General features: G+C 39.1%; 1 protein-coding gene across 5 annotated transcripts in view; it reads left to right on the forward strand.

Moving 5' to 3' along the window:
* LOC129722810 (tyrosine-protein kinase-like otk) overlaps window positions 1-16,961 on the forward strand; it is a 133,297-nt gene extending 116,336 nt beyond the window's left edge. For all 5 annotated transcript variants that reach the window (XM_055676578.1, XM_055676581.1, XM_055676579.1 and 2 more), the window contains 8 exons: window positions 3,929-4,182; window positions 13,019-13,402; window positions 13,469-13,612; window positions 13,670-14,227; window positions 14,286-15,088; window positions 15,147-15,322; window positions 15,379-15,715; window positions 15,782-16,961. In XM_055676578.1, the coding sequence (XP_055532553.1) occupies window positions 3,929-4,182; window positions 13,019-13,402; window positions 13,469-13,612; window positions 13,670-14,227; window positions 14,286-15,088; window positions 15,147-15,322; window positions 15,379-15,715; window positions 15,782-15,898 (2,773 nt within the window). In that variant the 3' untranslated portion in view covers window positions 15,899-16,961. The remainder of the gene's footprint in view (window positions 1-3,928; window positions 4,183-13,018; window positions 13,403-13,468; window positions 13,613-13,669; window positions 14,228-14,285; window positions 15,089-15,146; window positions 15,323-15,378; window positions 15,716-15,781) is intronic.
* The last annotated feature ends 716 nt before the right edge of the window (window positions 16,962-17,677 follow it).

Consider the following 17,677-nt stretch of genomic DNA (forward strand, 5'->3'; position numbering starts at 1 on the left):
TCATGCTAGGTTAGCTCCAGCCTAGAATATAGCTTCATGTATTGAAAAAAAAAGGTAATTGCAGCAACTTTCAAAAAAGAAAAGCATAAACTCAATAATACGCTATTTACGTAGCTGTTATCGCTGCCAAAGTTTTGGTAAGGGACAGAAAAATATATTAAACTCTTCAATTATGGTTTAGAGCATTTCAAAATCCTTTGTTGTTTCTCACAATAAAGACGAAGTCGGTTGCGGGTCAAACCAGTTTCCAGTGAGAGTCAACCGTTCTCTCGCTGCAGTAATCGGTTATACAATGAAGGCTAAATTTCTGCAAGCTGGAGCTTTTATATATGGCTACTGAGAGTTAAACTTTCGGTAGGCGTAGCATGTGCACTAGAGCACAACAACAATAGCAACAATTCGTTTACAAATTCAGATCGGTTGTATATTTGTTTGTACCAGCTGTGCTAGAAGGGTGGTTGGTTGCTCGGTGTGATTTAGCCAATCCATGCTTTTACCAATTTTCAGGGTGTATCTCTATAGTTGTTTTTGTTACACAAATCTCGGTTATCTAATAATAAATGACTACTGTTCAAGTTGCTCAAAGTGGGGGAAATTATTCATCTAGAGTCACCCCTGCAAAATCCAGATTTGGGTTTAGATTGGAAAATCCCCTGATGTGCCCCCCTACTTGTAGCATCAGAATAAAGCATTTTTTGCTTAAAATATTATTTATTCAATTATTTATTTGTATTTTTCGGCAAATTAAGTCAATTTTATTTAAAATTTATTAGTTCCATCGTGTTCCTTGGAACGTTGTACATAAGATACATTTATCACTCTAAGGAAATATGAGTCAATTTCGAGATATAACATTTTTACAAAAACAGTTTTAAATTTCTCAATTTTCATGACACAGTCATATTTATTTGTAAATGTCTGCATACTTTCTAACCCAAGAACAACTCAGAAACAATTTCAAGGATTTTTCTGTTTATAAATAAATAAAAAAAAAGATCTGGCCCCTCATGTTTTAACAACGTTTTTTGTTGTTGAATCTACCACGACAATAATTTTACCATGAAAAATATTGTCAGTGACTTCTAAATGTATGGGAAAAATGCCTGAAAAAATGCTGTTAAGATACATAACGACCCTCCTTTTTCATTGTAAAAATGGCAAAAACGATGTTTTTCATTGTTCTGGACAATGATATTTAATGTAAAATTGATGTATCTACGAGGAAAAACATAGTTAAATTATGGTATAACTATGTACAGTTACAGCAATTTTTAAGGTTTTTTTTAATGTTTGATTGATGTTCTTTTTTTTCGGGATGCTGCGGTTTAGGTAAAATATGCTGTTTTTCATCAATTTGCCGGTAACCTTTTTGCACTTTTCGTTTTTTTCTTGTACTCTTATAGCGCTTCTAAATAGAGTCGCTTATGTTTCATACAGTAACAAAAGTCATGAGCTATGACAATGACTAAGATTATGCTCAAACTATTAAAAATATAGCATTTTTATATATTTTATTTCGACATATTGTCGCAATTTTTCACACTAAATCTAAATTAATATCAATTTCTAGTGTGTTTCGACTGGAGATTCACTCTTCAACCAAAAAAATCAGATATAGAACAACATAAAACGAGAAATTTCCAAAAAATGTTCTAAATTCCATACAAAACGCGAAATTTTTCATAACAAGATTTGTTTGTGTGCGTGAGTAGACAAAAATGTAGCATACCTTGTAGAACTGTCATCATACTTGGGCCAAAGTGAGATGTGCTATTGTACAAAACATTGGCGTTTCCAATCAGGCAATTGAGCCCGGAGCGCTGTGGAAGAGATTCGGCATATGTGTGAGAAAAGGGGAGTGGAATTAACAAGAACGTCGCATCAACACAAATGCAGTGGGTGAATTCTCATTAATACACGCATTGTGACTCTTGGTAGTATGCGTCTCTGCAATGACACATACAAACGTGTAGCCGTAATTTATTTTGTTACTTTCAGTTTAGTATTTTTGTGTCCTATGCGCGATTATAAGACACAAAAAGTAATAAAATAATAAAATCTTCTCCGTTTCTTTTGGGTGTAACTGTGGACAAATGTTATCGCATTGTATCATATGGTTGCTGTGTACGATAGGCAAGCAAAACGATCAAAAATAGGAAAACATTCTCTTTTTTTTTTGAAACTCCGTGGAAAATAATCGAGGATAACCAATAATAATCTGAAAATCTTTTGAAAACTGGCGCATCTTGATATGAAAGAGGGCGTTTTGTGCAAATGATCATCGAAGTCTAATCAGAGCAAATTAGACCGAGGAATAGGGCGGCATACAACAGTGTCCGATCTGAAGCAGTCAGCAGCGTTACTAAATGCCCTGTCTCGCCACCTAAGTAACAAAACTGGTTATATTTATAGGTTCATAGCGCTTTTTTGGCTGTATTAATCACTAATAAACTTTTAAAAACCAATATCCAATCCAATCCAATCCAACATCCAAAACTTCAGACGAAAAACATTCGACAAAATCCAGCCATAAATTTGCTTCGGAACAATTAGTATAGAACCGATAGGACAATCGATATTTGAAAAGCCAAGATTTTACAGAATGTACGGTGAACGGTGCTGAACAATAGTTCCGGATGGGAAGATAAGCCTTTTTCGAATCAAAACGCGCGGTGCTGCCCATCCGCTGGACGGTGCTTCGAGTCGAGCATTATTAGTGTCGTCGAAGTTTTTACTTTTCACAAACAAAACGTATGGAAGTGCTTGAACCATAGAATAATGGTTCAACATCGTCTTCGAAGACGGCTTAAAGAAGCAAGTTCTTGCTACTCTAAAATCGGAATGGGTAGTACACATAGTACAACGAATGAGAACGACTCGAGACATTCCTCAATTTTGCTTTGGAAATTCAGTGTATTGGGAAAAGTCAAAACTTATTTCAAAAGAGCTTCGTTACTGAGTTTTGGTGCAATTTTCGTGAGATCTGCAATTGGCTTAATATTCGCCCTTCGACAATTCTTTTATTTTTTAAACTTCAAGGAAGCGTACGTTTTAGTTAAGTGAAACACATTTTTCAACAAGATTGATTATTTCTGTAACGAAGTTGCAGACGCAAGGATTATGGGAAAGACAGTGTAAATCTCCGATTCTGAGTTCACATTAATGGTGATGAAACCACAAAATCCAACTAATATTATCAGTGATTTCAGACTGAATAACCCAGCAAACTGCTTTTCGAAGAAAAATTACTTTACCAAAATTGTAATTTCCATAGTGAAAATTTCACTGCAGTCCATCTTCAAATTACACTACTGTTACAGTTCTGCTGAAAACTTTACGAACGCGAAAATTTTGCGTTGAAGTAAAGAAAAAAAAAGCTTGGTGACACAAAGGAAAAGCCGTTTTCCATTTCACCTATTTACTATTATTATTCAAGAGGACGCTTCACTCAGGAGGCAGGACCGTGCCCTTTTTCGATAGAACAAAGCCCCTTAGTCTTGTTGTTTGCTCCTGCTTTGTAATGCGATGGTTACTTCATCCGTCCATTAACTTGCGAGTTTCCATTGTTCGAAGGAACAAATGTCTTTCTCTTGTTGACACTTCCTTAATTAAGACCATCCATTTAGCAAGCGAATATCATATTTCGCATACAAGTTAGGTGACTAAGTTCAGTTTATAATCGGGAAAAATTGAAACAGCACATTGAACAGACTACCTAATCAAAATTCTGAAAACGGTTTCATCTCATCTATTTGTCTACTTCTCCCAATTATCATTCAGTGGTCATTCACTCACCGCATAAAATGCACATGCCGCACCCAGCAACCGCTTTGTTTTCGTCTATTCATCCGCCAACCGCGTATCCGCTCAGGATTAAATCCTTTTCTCTTTTGACTTTCTCTAACTGTCTCTATCTCCCTCCCGCCAGGAACAACGAACGGCTCACCAAATCGGCGCATATCGATTTTCAGCGTCGGAAGCTGCACATAAAAAATGCAACAGCCAAAGATAACGGCGTCTACAGCTGTCGGATCGTGCGCCGGGCAGCAACGGGAATCCCAAATCTCCAGCCGGAAGCGGTGGCGAGCGTCAAGAACTACCGTCTCAAGTTGAAGGCCACATCTGCAGTACCAGCATCATGGTCATCGGTTGCTGCCGCCACCGGCGGCGGGCACCGAGCCGGTAAGTTTTGGCCTGATGAATATTTAATGTGTGGGATTTTGTCTATATGACGGTGCAGCGCGCCGATAGAAATTGTTATGAAGTTAACCCTTGTGCCGTTAGCGTGAAGAGCATAAAATTTAACGATTATCTGTGCCGGGTATTTTTGCAAATTCATATTTGACGTTATTGCGACTATCTGTTAGAACAGTCTTGGTCGGTTTAACGTACAAGTTCATAAAAACGAGTTTATTCAAATTTTTGAACTTCTAACCACAATGACCACAGATTTAAAGTACTCCTACTTTAAGCTAACACTCTGCAAACTGACCGAGCCCTCCGCACACTACACTGGATATTGGGTGCTGGAATCCCTATTCATCGAACTCTCGCTGTTTCGAGATGATATTGCGAAACGTTGAATAGTGGGGCATATTTGAGGGTGGTCGAAAATTTATGACATATTTGGCCCTCTATGTAATATGACGAGTCGAGAGTTAGTTTCCTAGACAGACTAATTTGAAGATTCGTTTGATACTCGAGTCGTATCGAGTAACTCGACTAAATCGACTGCTCGAAAGATCTTGACCCAGTTTTTACAGAGAAATACCAATAGCTCGAGATCTAGTTCAACAATTTAGTTAGGGTTGGCTAATGCCCACCGTCCATACAATTTTTTGTTGAGATTAATATAGGCAGTTGTCCACGGAGGGGGAGGGGGGGGGGGGGTCAAAATCGTTAAAAATCAGTCCACGTGGTATGTGGATGGCCCCTTATTTATTTTTGCCCTCCCCTAGGCTCACTTTGATAATCTTGGACAAAAAAAATATTCAAAACTTGTATCAGCTTCATTGGAAGTTTGGGAAGTTAAATTTGAACAGACATTGGCAGTTTATTTATAGCCGCAGTGTATTTAGGCGTCGTACACAAAGTACGTAACGCTAAAAACTTAGATTTCAGACCCCCTCCCCCCTATGTAACGATAAGTAACGTTCGATATGACTCCCCCCCTAAAATTACGTAACGCGGGACAACCTGCCCCCATCCAAATTTGCAATTTTGAGCAAACATCACAGTTACGTAACGGTCACAACTACCCCTCCCCCCCTTATATAACAAAATGCGTTACGTAATTTGTGTACGACGCCTTATTTTTTTCAATACACTGGTGAGCGGAAAAATCATTTCAAGGCAAAGTTACAAAAAATCACAAGGAGCAAATCAAAATTTTCCATCATTAATTAATCATTGTTGCCAACCCAAAGCTACAAAAACGTGATCGAAATTATTTTAACCCAAAAAATAATTTTAGAGCCGTAGTGTTTTCAGCAAAGTTATTTTATTATTAATTTTTTGTTTTAAAAAAATCCATTTTGTGAACAATGCATCTAAAAGTGAAAAACGAGTTTTGTTTTCCATTTTTTTGCATATAACAATTCGGTAAAGTTGTGACACATTATATAAAAAGCAACTTCATCGAAAATACCATACTTCTCTCTGCTTATTTAAATGAGCTTTTGTAGGGTTTTCCATAGAATGTCCCTGAAAATCTTTTTTTTTCAATATAACTTTTTATAGTAATTTCCTACAAATTTTCAATGTTCCACAATATTGTTTAAAATAACAAAACACACAATTTCACCGGAGAAAGTTCATTTTTATGTCTTATACTTCTTTAGTTATTTAAGATTATATATGGCTTCAAAAAGTTTAGATATATTTTGTAATGGGAGATTTTTCCTAATGCATCGAAAACACAATCAAATATTTTTCCTCATAAGCCAAAAGTTTCTGTTCTCAACCGTTAAGAGGAACGGTGCGATCTTCAAGTGGTCTGATCTCGTGACGAGCCATTTCTCAAGAAACGCAGCCACCTTTCTAAGGGAAGTTGTTTCGTGTTCTCCTATTGGGCGTATGTTAGTCTATTCAAGGTTAAAAAAAATGTTTTTCAATGTCATCAAATTCACTAAAAACTGCAAGAACTCAGGTTACACTTGATAAATTTGTTGTAACTCAAATTATCACTCTAGCTGAAAATTTGTTTTTTAGTGTTAGTGTTCATGTTCATCCTTTTATTTCAAACTTGCCTTTAAAATCTATTGTCAGCGTGGGACCATTCATTGTATTCCTCTCTTATTTTTTCCAAAGTGTTGGCCGAAACATCGTGGTGCTCTTGTTACTATTGTAAAAAAAATTTCAGCCCGATTGGAGAACATCCAAACAACATGCGGTTGCGTCTCTCGCGAACTTTTTCTTAAGCACATAGGGGTCATTTATGATACAAAAAAAACTTATTTTTAAGCAGCACAAGTTGCGGACTTCAGCAAACTTGTTCAGCATAATAAGGGTTTCTGGATGATAACAGTTCAGTATAAAATTCCGCCGCACGCAAATGTTTGAGTGTTTTGACCTCATCCCGCGATTTTTCCTTCCTAGAAAGTTGCGCTTTCGACTAGTGCCACCAATGCACAGTGGTACGAGAGCAAAAAATCATGAGCATGGCAATAATTTAAGCATACATCCGAAGCATACAGCATCATCCGAACACACAACTTTGTAGAAGACAAGACAATGATAGTTTCTACACAGATCGAGTTTTTCCAAAAAAAATAAGCTCAAAACCGTGAGATTTTCTCATTTACTTTTCAAATACATAAGCAGAAGATATTTAGTATATAAAAAGCCTCAAATAATGACAACCAGTTTAATTTCGGAACACCGCCGCTAGTGTCGCTGCAATGTCTAACTTTTCAGTCTAAGACTTAAGAGAAATGGTGTCTTCAGAAAAGTTGTAGATAATGTTGTCACGAAAAACTTACCGAAGAAACTTTTCTTCGATCTTTTTTTGCTTTGGAGAGTCATAGTTAAATACAAATTGTTTTGAACAATCATAATGTCATTTTGTTTGTTAATGATTCAATGATGTTTTTAAATAACCGTGTTGACCGGATTTCATTAATCTTAGCGAACCTATACATTAGAGAAATGACAAGACACTCACCGTTAAGGCAACTGTCAACATCAAAACGGATAACGGCAATGCAAAATGATACAACTCGCCCGTTTTGATGTTGACAGTTGCCTTAACGGTGAGTGTCTTGTCATTTCTCTAATGTATAGGTTCGCTAATTAATCTAGTCGGTACTCAAATTATCAGTATTGATTGCTGGTGGCACTGTTTCAACGAGAGCAACCTTCTGAAAAACATTATCAATACCAGTACAAATCAACATGACGACACTAACACCAGTTGAAACTTTATAAGTGTAGTAGTTTGGAGCTGCGAAGCAGAGTTCAAGGTGAAACCTCTCGCAATCCATTGTGTCTAGTGCACCAATACTATCGTGTTTTCGGTGTTTATGTATACGTGAAGGCTATGAATGCGATGTTGTATGTATGGATGAGGCCTGTAATAAATATCCTGAACGTTATTTTGTCTACCTGTCAAACATTGTTTACAAATTTTGCCGAAAATCAATTCACATTAAAGGGCAATTGAACCTATTATGTGTGATGATGTACATTGGCATTCAAAAACGCTCAGGAATCTTAACTGTTTAAATATTATTCCAAAATATGGGATAGCCTCCCGTGTGGACGCATCGTGCCTTCCACACGGCGCATTTTTTTGTGTCGCCTTTTTCTGCTTTCTATCGGCGAAGGTGCTGGTAACGCCGTGTTGTATCATTTTTCGCATACCGGTTATTCGAGTTTTGATCGAGAAGTATATTGTTTTATTTTTTCCTCCAAAAAAACATAAAAAAACATAAATTGGGAAGCACGACGATAAGAAGGCGTACATACGGCGAAGCTCACTACGGCGCAATTGCGCCTTCCATGTAGACGAGTAGGTGGTAGGGACTAGAAGGCACATTGGAAGGTTTCAAGAAGGTACTGTCAATTTTCGTCAGAAAAGCGATGTCATGCCGTGAGTGTATTCGGCCCTCAAAGATCAACTCATCTCACAGGCAAGGGAACCTGTTATGTACAACGGGAACGGGGAGCAAATGGTTAAATCTAGATTAACTAGCATTCAGTTTTTTCATCTGATTCACTCACCTCTTGAAGTAATCCTCCACGGATCTGTCACAGCCCAAATCAAGGGATCAGGAACATCGCGTTTCGCTTTCTTTTTGATTTCCCGCTGCAAGGCAGCTCTACGACGTTTAGTGCATCGGCCCATTTTCTCTAGCGGCAATACTTTTCTAGTTATGTTTTTGTTTACACTGGTTGGTTGTCGTCAAGACAACCATCGCGAATAACATTGTGACCAGTTTTGCGGTTGAATAGATTATCTTAAAAATTAACTGAACGAAACTTTAACTGCAAAGTAGCAAATGGAACAACTTTTGAATGTTTTCAAAATATTTCAGTGATTCCTTTGATTACCCCAATTGTAAAAGTAATTAGGACAGGGTTTTTATCAGGGGGAATCTATCTGTCAAATATCGTGAAACCGTGACCAACTCATTTGGCAACAAGGCGTCTGTATGTTTTGGTTTTCGTCGTTTTGATCGAAGTGAAATGGAACGTTCTCTTTTAACAAAACTCGAGAAATCGCGGAAAACTTTTAATAATAATGCGTTTCGTAGTGAAATTTTGGGACAGCAACAAGTTTTTGACGAAAATTGATGGTGTTTTATCGTCACATTGGTAATTTATCAAACTTCATGGACCAGAGTTGATCTGCGATAACGCACACATATATGAAATTTGACAGCGGTAAATCCCTCCTGGTTTTTATGCAATTACTCAACAATGAACAAAATATCATAAAATCGAAACTTCCAGCACTGCACTCATGCTGATGCAATAAAGATGTGTTGGAAGACGGTTTCGTTTTTGCGTTGTAATTAGGGTTAATTGACAAACAGTGGACCTCCTGGTACATACGATGGCTGATTTGATGCGATTTTATTATCTTGTCCATACGAAGTTGTTTTTTGATTTGTCATCATTTTTAATAAACAGTTTCAAGCGAGGGAAGTTTTCAGACAAGAAGTAGGTATGTAATAAAGATATACAATTGGTTGCACAAATAAAGATTCGGAATGCAAAATCGCTAAAAACCTCGAAGGGTTCCACTCTAGGCTGATTTACCCTACACACCGGAACCATTTTGTAAACAAAAATGATGTGATACTGAGGTGACTACGAAGTGAAAAAAATTCATTTATTGGAATAAATTTACAGTTACCGGTAAATTGAAACAGTTTTCGTGCTAGAAATCATCAATCGGTAGGTGAATAAACAATCTCCGAGTGTAACTTAAAAATATAGGTAATGCAGCTACAGTGAAAGTGGTGAAAAAAACTGATTTAAACCAGCCTTGCCGAGCGATAGGATTTTTGCCTAGGTGATGGTGGACCCACTGCACCCCAACAAATTTGCAGAAATCTTTTGAAAACATGTGAAAATCATGGAGGTAGCTATCAAACAGTGAAGATACCATTATAATGATCTTAAAATAGCAAGATTTTGAAAATTGGCGCAGGTATGTTAGTGAATTTAAGTAAAAATTATGATTCGCTGGTTGAGAGTGAAAGTTGTAGATGTGTGCGACGTGTACGCATAGCGTAAAATTGATGAGAGAGTGTGAGAGAGGATCCGGCCATTTTGGTAGCCATTATTGGATTGCGAACCGTTCAACCTTGGAACATGATTTGTGTTATGCCCAACACGCTATCATTGTACTGGTTCCAAACTATATCAACAAATGCGCTCGAAACGCACCATTCAATTTTTGCGTGTAGTTTTAGCTGACTATCCTTTGTTAGATTGCTGTTCCTCAAAATTATCGAGTAAATAAAATATGTGAGATAACTTCGGACTTGGATTTGGACGGACGGAATTCGGTCAAACGTTAACGAATAAGAAAGAATTTATTGAAAAACGATCCAAATAATTGAATGATTGAATCTCTTCTCCATGAGCGCTTGTTTACTCTGCAACTTCTCAACTCGTCGGCTTGACAGTTACTACTTCGTGTCCCTTTTGATTATGGAGCCCAATCGGTCCAATAGGTTGCACTCGTAAGCGTTCAGCTGCGATGCGGTCCACTGTGTCCGCTTCAGTATAAAGGAAACATTCTTTCGTTGAACGTCATTTGCAATTACGGTTTTGCTCGCCAATTTGTGCCAAAGCTGGTATCCATTCGATGCGTAGCCAGTCTTTACTATTGCCTGCCCTTGGGTTGGGATCATGAGCATTATATACTAAAATTCATATCTTATCAAGGTCTGGCTTTTCGTTTATACGCCACGCTGATCAGATTATCGTCCTTCTTGAGCTTCGCACGGTCCTGGCCATCGCAAGCAGTGAATAGTACATCAATACTATCTTGTGAGAGCTTCTTGACCAAGAACAAATTTTCCCGAAAATACGGCAACAGTACAACATTCTGGATTGTAAATTCAACTCCTTTTTTTAACGTTGATTTCTCCAGTATGCTTCACGACTAGTGTCAAGGCATTCTTGATCGCATCGATGTTGAAAGGGTCTCTCTGTTTCAGCATAGACCGCGGATGATTTGCATCCTTCACTGCATCCTTAGTCTGGACAGAACTGGATCTTCCTGGTTTCACGCTTTTTCTGGTCACCATTTATCATGACCGCGACTGCCTTTTTATCAATTGCCGCTATAGCATTTCCTTTCGGTTTCTTCGAACGTCAGTTCTTCTGCATGTCGCCGATAAACTTCTTCTGCTGCATCTTCCTGGCAATCTACCTTTTTCTCGCTTCGGCAAATAGCCGCTGCCTGACGGTCCTTATCCTCTATATTCTCGTGTACTTCACTAGGGGATCAAAGCTATCGCGTAAAGTTAAGAATAGTTGAGCTAACAAGTCATCTTCTTCCATTTTCACTCCTGCGGTCTCAATTGCCGGATAAGATAATCAAATGCAACAAAATGAACTAGCATGGAGATTTCTCTCTTCTTCCGTAATAGTGCCAACTACTTCCTCAGCAACGTTTGACTTGAAACGGATTTTTGTCAACGGTTTTTTTCTTTTAGAGCCCTCCATTTTGAACAAATTCAAAGATTTCACCCGCTGTGTATCCAACGAGAATTGACTTCGCCTTTCTGTCGGTTTGATTCCACTTCATGAGAGCATCATCTGCTGTCGAAGCTGGTTCTGTCAGTACAGATGAAACTTCAACTGGGTCATTCCATACGAGGTGTACATGCCACTTGGACACGACCATCACAGATTTTGTTCAAAGTTGGGGGAATTATTCATTTACTGTCTGTTTGGAAAAATCCCAATTTTGGTGTCGATTGGAATACCCCTCGCTCTCTAGGACCCCCCTGTTTATTGCAAAGTCGCGCAATTTTTGTCAAAAATCTCTTTTTTCTCTTTCTTACAATTCATAGACGTAAGATGTCCGAAAAATACTGATAGTTGATTTTTGAAGAAAATAAACCAAGAAATCCAGAAAAAATATAAGTTTTGATCGGAAGTGTTGCCAGAGAAGTTATTTTTGTATTTGAAAACTAAATTTACACTTTTCGGCAAATGCAGCCATTTTTATTATAAATTTGATGATTTCATCGTGTTCCTTGAAAAATTTCACATAAGAAACATAATTACGAAGTTTACAACTTTTTTCGTAAAAATGTTATACCTCGAGATTGACTCATATTACCTCGGGATGATAGTTGATTCTTATGTGAAATTTTCCAAGGAACACGATGAAATTATCAAATTTAAAATAAAAATGGCTGCATTTGCCGAAAAATGTAAGTTTAGTTTTCAAATACAAAAATAATTTATCTGGCAACTCTTCCGGTAAAAACTTATATTTTTTCTGGATCCCTTGGTTTATTTTCTTCAAAAATTATCTATCAGTATCTTTCGGACATCTTTCGTCAATGAATTGTAAGCAAAATAAAAAAGAGATTATGAACAAAAAATGCGTGACTTTGCAACAAACAGGAGGTTCCCACAGAGCGGGGGGTACTCCAAACGAAACCAAATTTGGTATTTTTCTAAAGTGACAGTAGATGAATAATTCTCCCATCTTTGAGCAAAATTTGTGATGGTCGTGCCCAAGTTTGTACTTTTTCGTGCTCACTTCGTTAGAATGACCCAACTGCATTGAAGTAACGCTTATCTCAGAAACACCAATTTTCGATATTCGGTCCGGTCAGTTAAGCGATGCGTTAATTTGAATTGTAATAACCCTTAAGCCTGTAGTACACTCTTTGACCCATGGTCAAATATTTGACCTTCTGACATAATAGTCATTTTGTTTTTGACATCATGATTTTTGTTTGCCCGTGTTTGCAGCATGTAAAAATTGGAGAGTGACAAACAATTATCTTTGACAAAATTTTTATCTGTCAAAAAGCGACAAATATTTGACGCTTGGTCAAAGAGTGTAATCCAGGCTTTAGTATAACTTCGGATTTTGACTTGAACAGACAAAGACAAACTTAGACAAACGTTAACGACCTAGAAACAGTTTGTTGAATACGGGTTCTCATGAGCGCTTATCAACTTTGCAAGGACTGCTTTGGTTTTTTCAATAATTCGTTTAAGCAGAAAATGTATGTAATTAGGTAAGCGAAAGTGAACTGATAAATTTGTGCAGGCTTGGGTCCCTAACACTGCAAAACTAAAATCATAAAATATCTGAAGTTTGTGCAAAAATTCAGACCACTCTCACGTGCAACTCTCGCTCATTGTTTGACCCATCGCATCTAAAAGCTATCGCAATGTTACAATCAGTGTTGTTGTTGTGTTCGGTTACCAAAATATTCATCTCTATTTATAGAACGTATGTTGATTTTTTGTTTTGTTTTGCATCCGTTTCATACCCGTACCCCGCTCTTCTCTCCCGGACGGCACGGCACAGACAATACCTATGGCATCGACTGCACAAAGAGCCAAAATTCGCTACTATGCCGTGGAAAGCGTGGTGATAAGCCTATGGCCGCCGCCCTGACCGCCAGTGTTTCATCGTCGTCGTTCGTTTCGGCACTGACGACTGCAGCAGCAGCAGCAGATAACCTAGCGCTGCCGTTGGTGCAGATCGTAGACCATCCGGCCAATGCGGTGGTTAATGAGAGCGCTCCAGCGGTTTTTAATTGTGGCTTTCAAGCGCTCCCCAACGAGACGGCGGTCATCGTCAAGTGGCGCAAGGATGGTAAGGTTATCCGGAAGTGGGATAGCGGCTTCGGTGATCTAATGGACGGTGGCGGCGATGGGGTCACGGAGAGTTCCATGTTTCGGGACGATGGTAGGTTGCTTTTTCGGTTAGCTAAACGATGCAGGCTAAATCATTTGACTGTTCTCATTTTTCTAGCTCGCATCCATGTGGATAGAGTGAACGGATCGCTCGTGTTCAACTCGGTTATTGCCAGCGACGAAGGAAGCTACGATTGTCAGATAACGAACAATGGGACCGAGTTCCTGGTGACATCCAACACGGCCGAGCTACAAATCATATGTAAGTATTATGTTGAGATATGGTAGAATGATGCCCTAAAGAGTTCATTCGTTGCAGCTAATCTACGCTTTACGCCGAAGCCACCAACGACGAGAAATCTCGAGCTCGGTTCGGTGGCAAAGATACACTGCAAAGCTCAGGGAACGCCAGCGCCTGCGGTGCACTGGCTCACGGAAGCAGGTAGAACAGAGTTGCCAGAATCGGTTGAGGATGTGAACGGTACACTGATTTTCCGCACCGTGACGACGGATCACCGTGGCAATTACACCTGCGTCGCTTCTAACAGTCAGGGTGAAATCAGTGCCTCGGTTGTGGTCAATGTCGTGGTGGCACCTAAATTCGAAGTGGCACCGGAAGGTTCCATGCAGGTAGCCGAAATGGGTACGGTTCACATTCATTGCGTCGCGACGGGGGATCCGAAACCGACGATTCAATGGGACAAAGATCTCCAGTATCTGCACAGTTCCAACCAGTCGGAGGAGAATCGCTACCGAATACTGGACAATGGAACGCTGATGCTCAGCGAAGTCCATCTGGAAGATGATGGCAAGTATGGCTGTACGATTGGAAACAGTGCGGGCTTAAAGCGCGAAGAGGTTCATCTGATTGTGAGACGTAAGTCTGTCAATACTTGAAAATCACCTCAAACTGATTTTTGTTTTATTTTTTACAGCTGCCGATAGCATGCCTCTACCGGAGGAAACCCCCGAGGATGGTTTCCTAATCACACGAGCGGTTCTTATTACCATGTCCGTGGCATTTGCTTACATAATTTTGGTGGTGGGCTTAATGTTGTGGTGCCGTCACAGACGGGCTGCTCGCAAGGCACGGCTCAACATGAGCTCCAAGGAAAACGGGGACGTTGATTTGAAGAACTGTGAAATTGAACCGTGTCTCCCGGAGAAGTCTTCTCAGGAGGCGAAATCGAAGCCTTCCAAAAAGTCGGGCCACCAGAAGAATGGCTCTACCGCTGATGGGCAGGATAAAAGTGATGATACCGTGAATTCCACCAAATCGAAGAAATCCAGCGGCTCCAGTGGCTATCTGGAGCAGCTTTCCGTACCTCGAACCAGCGTCATTGATACACTGCAAATCGGAAAGTGTGATTTCGGTGATGTGTTTATTGGAAAAATCAAGGAGAACGATTGTCGAACGGCTACCGTGAAGGAGGAAACGTCCCGTGAACCGGTCGCCGGTGACGAGGTTGTCCACGGCGATAAGGTTGGAGTGGCTATCGAGGATGAGAAAATTACCAAAAAACCATCGAACGAAGAGCTGAATGAAATTAAACTGGAGAACGACTACAAACCGGTTATGGTGAAGGCACTTACGAAGGTGAAAGACGAGCACTGCTGTTCCGAGTTCCGCCGGCAGCTCGAACTGTTCCGGACTGTATCGCACAAAAATGTAGTGAAGCTGTTCGGGTTGTGTCGCGACAAGGATCCACATTATCTGCTGCTAGAGTACACCGATTGGGTAAGAATATGAACGAATAGCTTGACAAAAGAATCGTCTAATTTAATCAATTTTTCAGGGTGATCTCAAACAATTCCTCCTGGCAACGGCGCCCAACTCATCACCGAATGGAAGTGTAGAATCCAAGAGTACTACTGCTAAGCCCCCACCGTTGAACGTACCACAAACATTGGCGTTGGCCCACCAAATAGGCCGAGGAATGGACGCAATCTACAAGGCTCGCATCATTCACAAGTAAGAGTTGTTCTTTTGCTGGGTTCGAAACATTACTAAATAAAATGTTTAAACAGGGACCTCGCCACACGAAATTGCATCATCAGTAGCGACTTCTCGGCCAAAATAAGTCTGCCCGCTCTCAGCCGGGATAAGTACAGTAAGGAGTACTTTAAGTTCAAGAACCAACTGCTGCCGGTTCGGTGGATGGCACCCGAGTGCCTGCAGGATGACGATTACTCTATCAAGAGCGATATCTTTTCGTTTGCGGTGCTGGTATGGGAACTGTTTACCCAAGCCACCGAGCTGCCCTTCAAGGATCTGAGCGAAGAGGAGTACGTAACGCAGGCGCAGGCTGGCAAGCTCGAGTGGAAGGTGGCGGAGAAAACTCCTGAAGCGTTGCACAAGATTCTGGTAAGTATATCATGGGACAATTTCATTAATTCATGATCACATTTACTCCCACCTTTTTCAATGCAGACATCCTGTTGGTCTCTGAGCCCGAAGGAGCGACCCTCGTTCAGTCAACTGGTGGTAGCGATAGGAAATTGCCTGCAAAGTGAATACCCGAAGGAACCAACGGAAATGACGGTTTGAATTCTGCGTACTCTTCCAACCTAATTTAGCAAGACAAGCGAGACGAGCGAGAATGCAAGCAGTTGTGTACTACTAGAGACGTCGTGACGAGGGGCTGCTTCTGCGAACACATTATACAACGACATTTTATGCTGATGAATGTAAGCAACTTTTTGATTATTGCTATTAACTGTATCATAGTATTTATTGCAAGCAAAGTATTAGAATCTTTATACACATATTTTATATCCTTCCCGTAAGAAAAAGAAGGATGTAAAACTTTTAGATTTTAAGCGAACTAATTTGTGAATGGTTAAAAGCAAGTACTGCCAGTGTTTGATTATTTTGTCTGTGACAGATTTTTAGATAAAAGCTTATAAAGAGTTGATGAATCAACCGGAGACAACCGTACATAACAAAACAAAATAAGTAAAAAACAAAGGCTTAATGCATTTATACATTATCATCCAAACATAGCTAAGCCAGGAAAGCATAGGTTTTCCAGTAAATCATTACTTGGACTGCATTACTGCTTCGTACTGTAATTATTAGTACTAAACATTCTCTATTGAATCGTATTTATACACATTTTATTACCATATAAGTAGGTAAGTTTATACACAGCAGACAAAAGGTCCAGCGAATAGCGGTAGAGAAAGAAATCAACATCAAGTGTGGCTGGTGAACAACAGTCAAACACTCCAGCAACCACCTACTAAAAACTAATCCACTGCCTAAGTATCTACACAGAAGAGACAAAAAACCGCTAAATATCTAACAGAAATATTCTTCGCTTTTGAATGTTCCATTATTGATACTTGGCTCTGAATCTATCCAATAGTCACGTTAGTTAACCACTCACACATCGTCATATCGTTCACATCTATTCGAACATAAAACTAAACCAAAATCCAGTGTAACCTATAAACTTTGTGCTTCACGTAACACTAATTTCGATAGCATGAAGTTAAAAAACAAGTTATATAAACTTATATCCGCCCTGTCTAAATTCGATTCAATCTATCAATTTCGTATCGACTAACGGAATATTCCATTTCTTGCCTTACGCTTTCTCGTTGTGACTTTGTGACTAAAGATAAAAAACTCTCACTAATCACAGCTGTGCGACTAACATAGTAACTAGTGAATTACAATTATCATACATAAAAACACATACACACACCCAGAAACTGTATGCCTACTTTCAATTAGAAGTTAGTTAATCAGTACTGCAGACTTTTATGCGAAAAGTTCGACAATCGAACAAGCTTTTAACGGAACTTGTCTCTAATTGAACTTGTAAATTATAACCCTACATAAGAAGCCAGAACAATTGCATTTTTAACTCTAAAACAAAACGAAGCAAAAAAAAACTCGAGCCGTAATAAATTCAACTTTACAAGTATGCTTGACTAGTGCTACTTTTGAGTCGATATTTTGTGCTATAATCTCCTGTATATAGTAACATATCAGTTAAGAGCTAGGCTATTGACTTTAAGTGTAGGTGATACTTTACCGTTAGGTTATCTGAACAGTAACAACAACAAAAAACTTCGAAGCGGTTTCTTCCATTATTAGACAAGAAAATCTAAGCTTAAAAAAACTGGAACTTATTTTAAGGTGCGAAAAAGATTTCCGTACAATTAAAATTTGTTTAGTTTTACCCTTTAAACCAGCTTAATAGTTTAACAAGAGCAGAAGGAAAACATTATCTAGTCATCCAGGTTATGTAGAAGAGGAGGCACATTGCGCAAGCGAGAAAAAGGTAATGCAAAAACAGTACAGAAATTAAAACAGATT

The sequence above is a fragment of the Wyeomyia smithii genome, chromosome 2 (assembly GCF_029784165.1).
Source record: "Wyeomyia smithii strain HCP4-BCI-WySm-NY-G18 chromosome 2, ASM2978416v1, whole genome shotgun sequence".
Lineage (NCBI taxonomy): Eukaryota > Metazoa > Arthropoda > Insecta > Diptera > Culicidae > Wyeomyia > Wyeomyia smithii.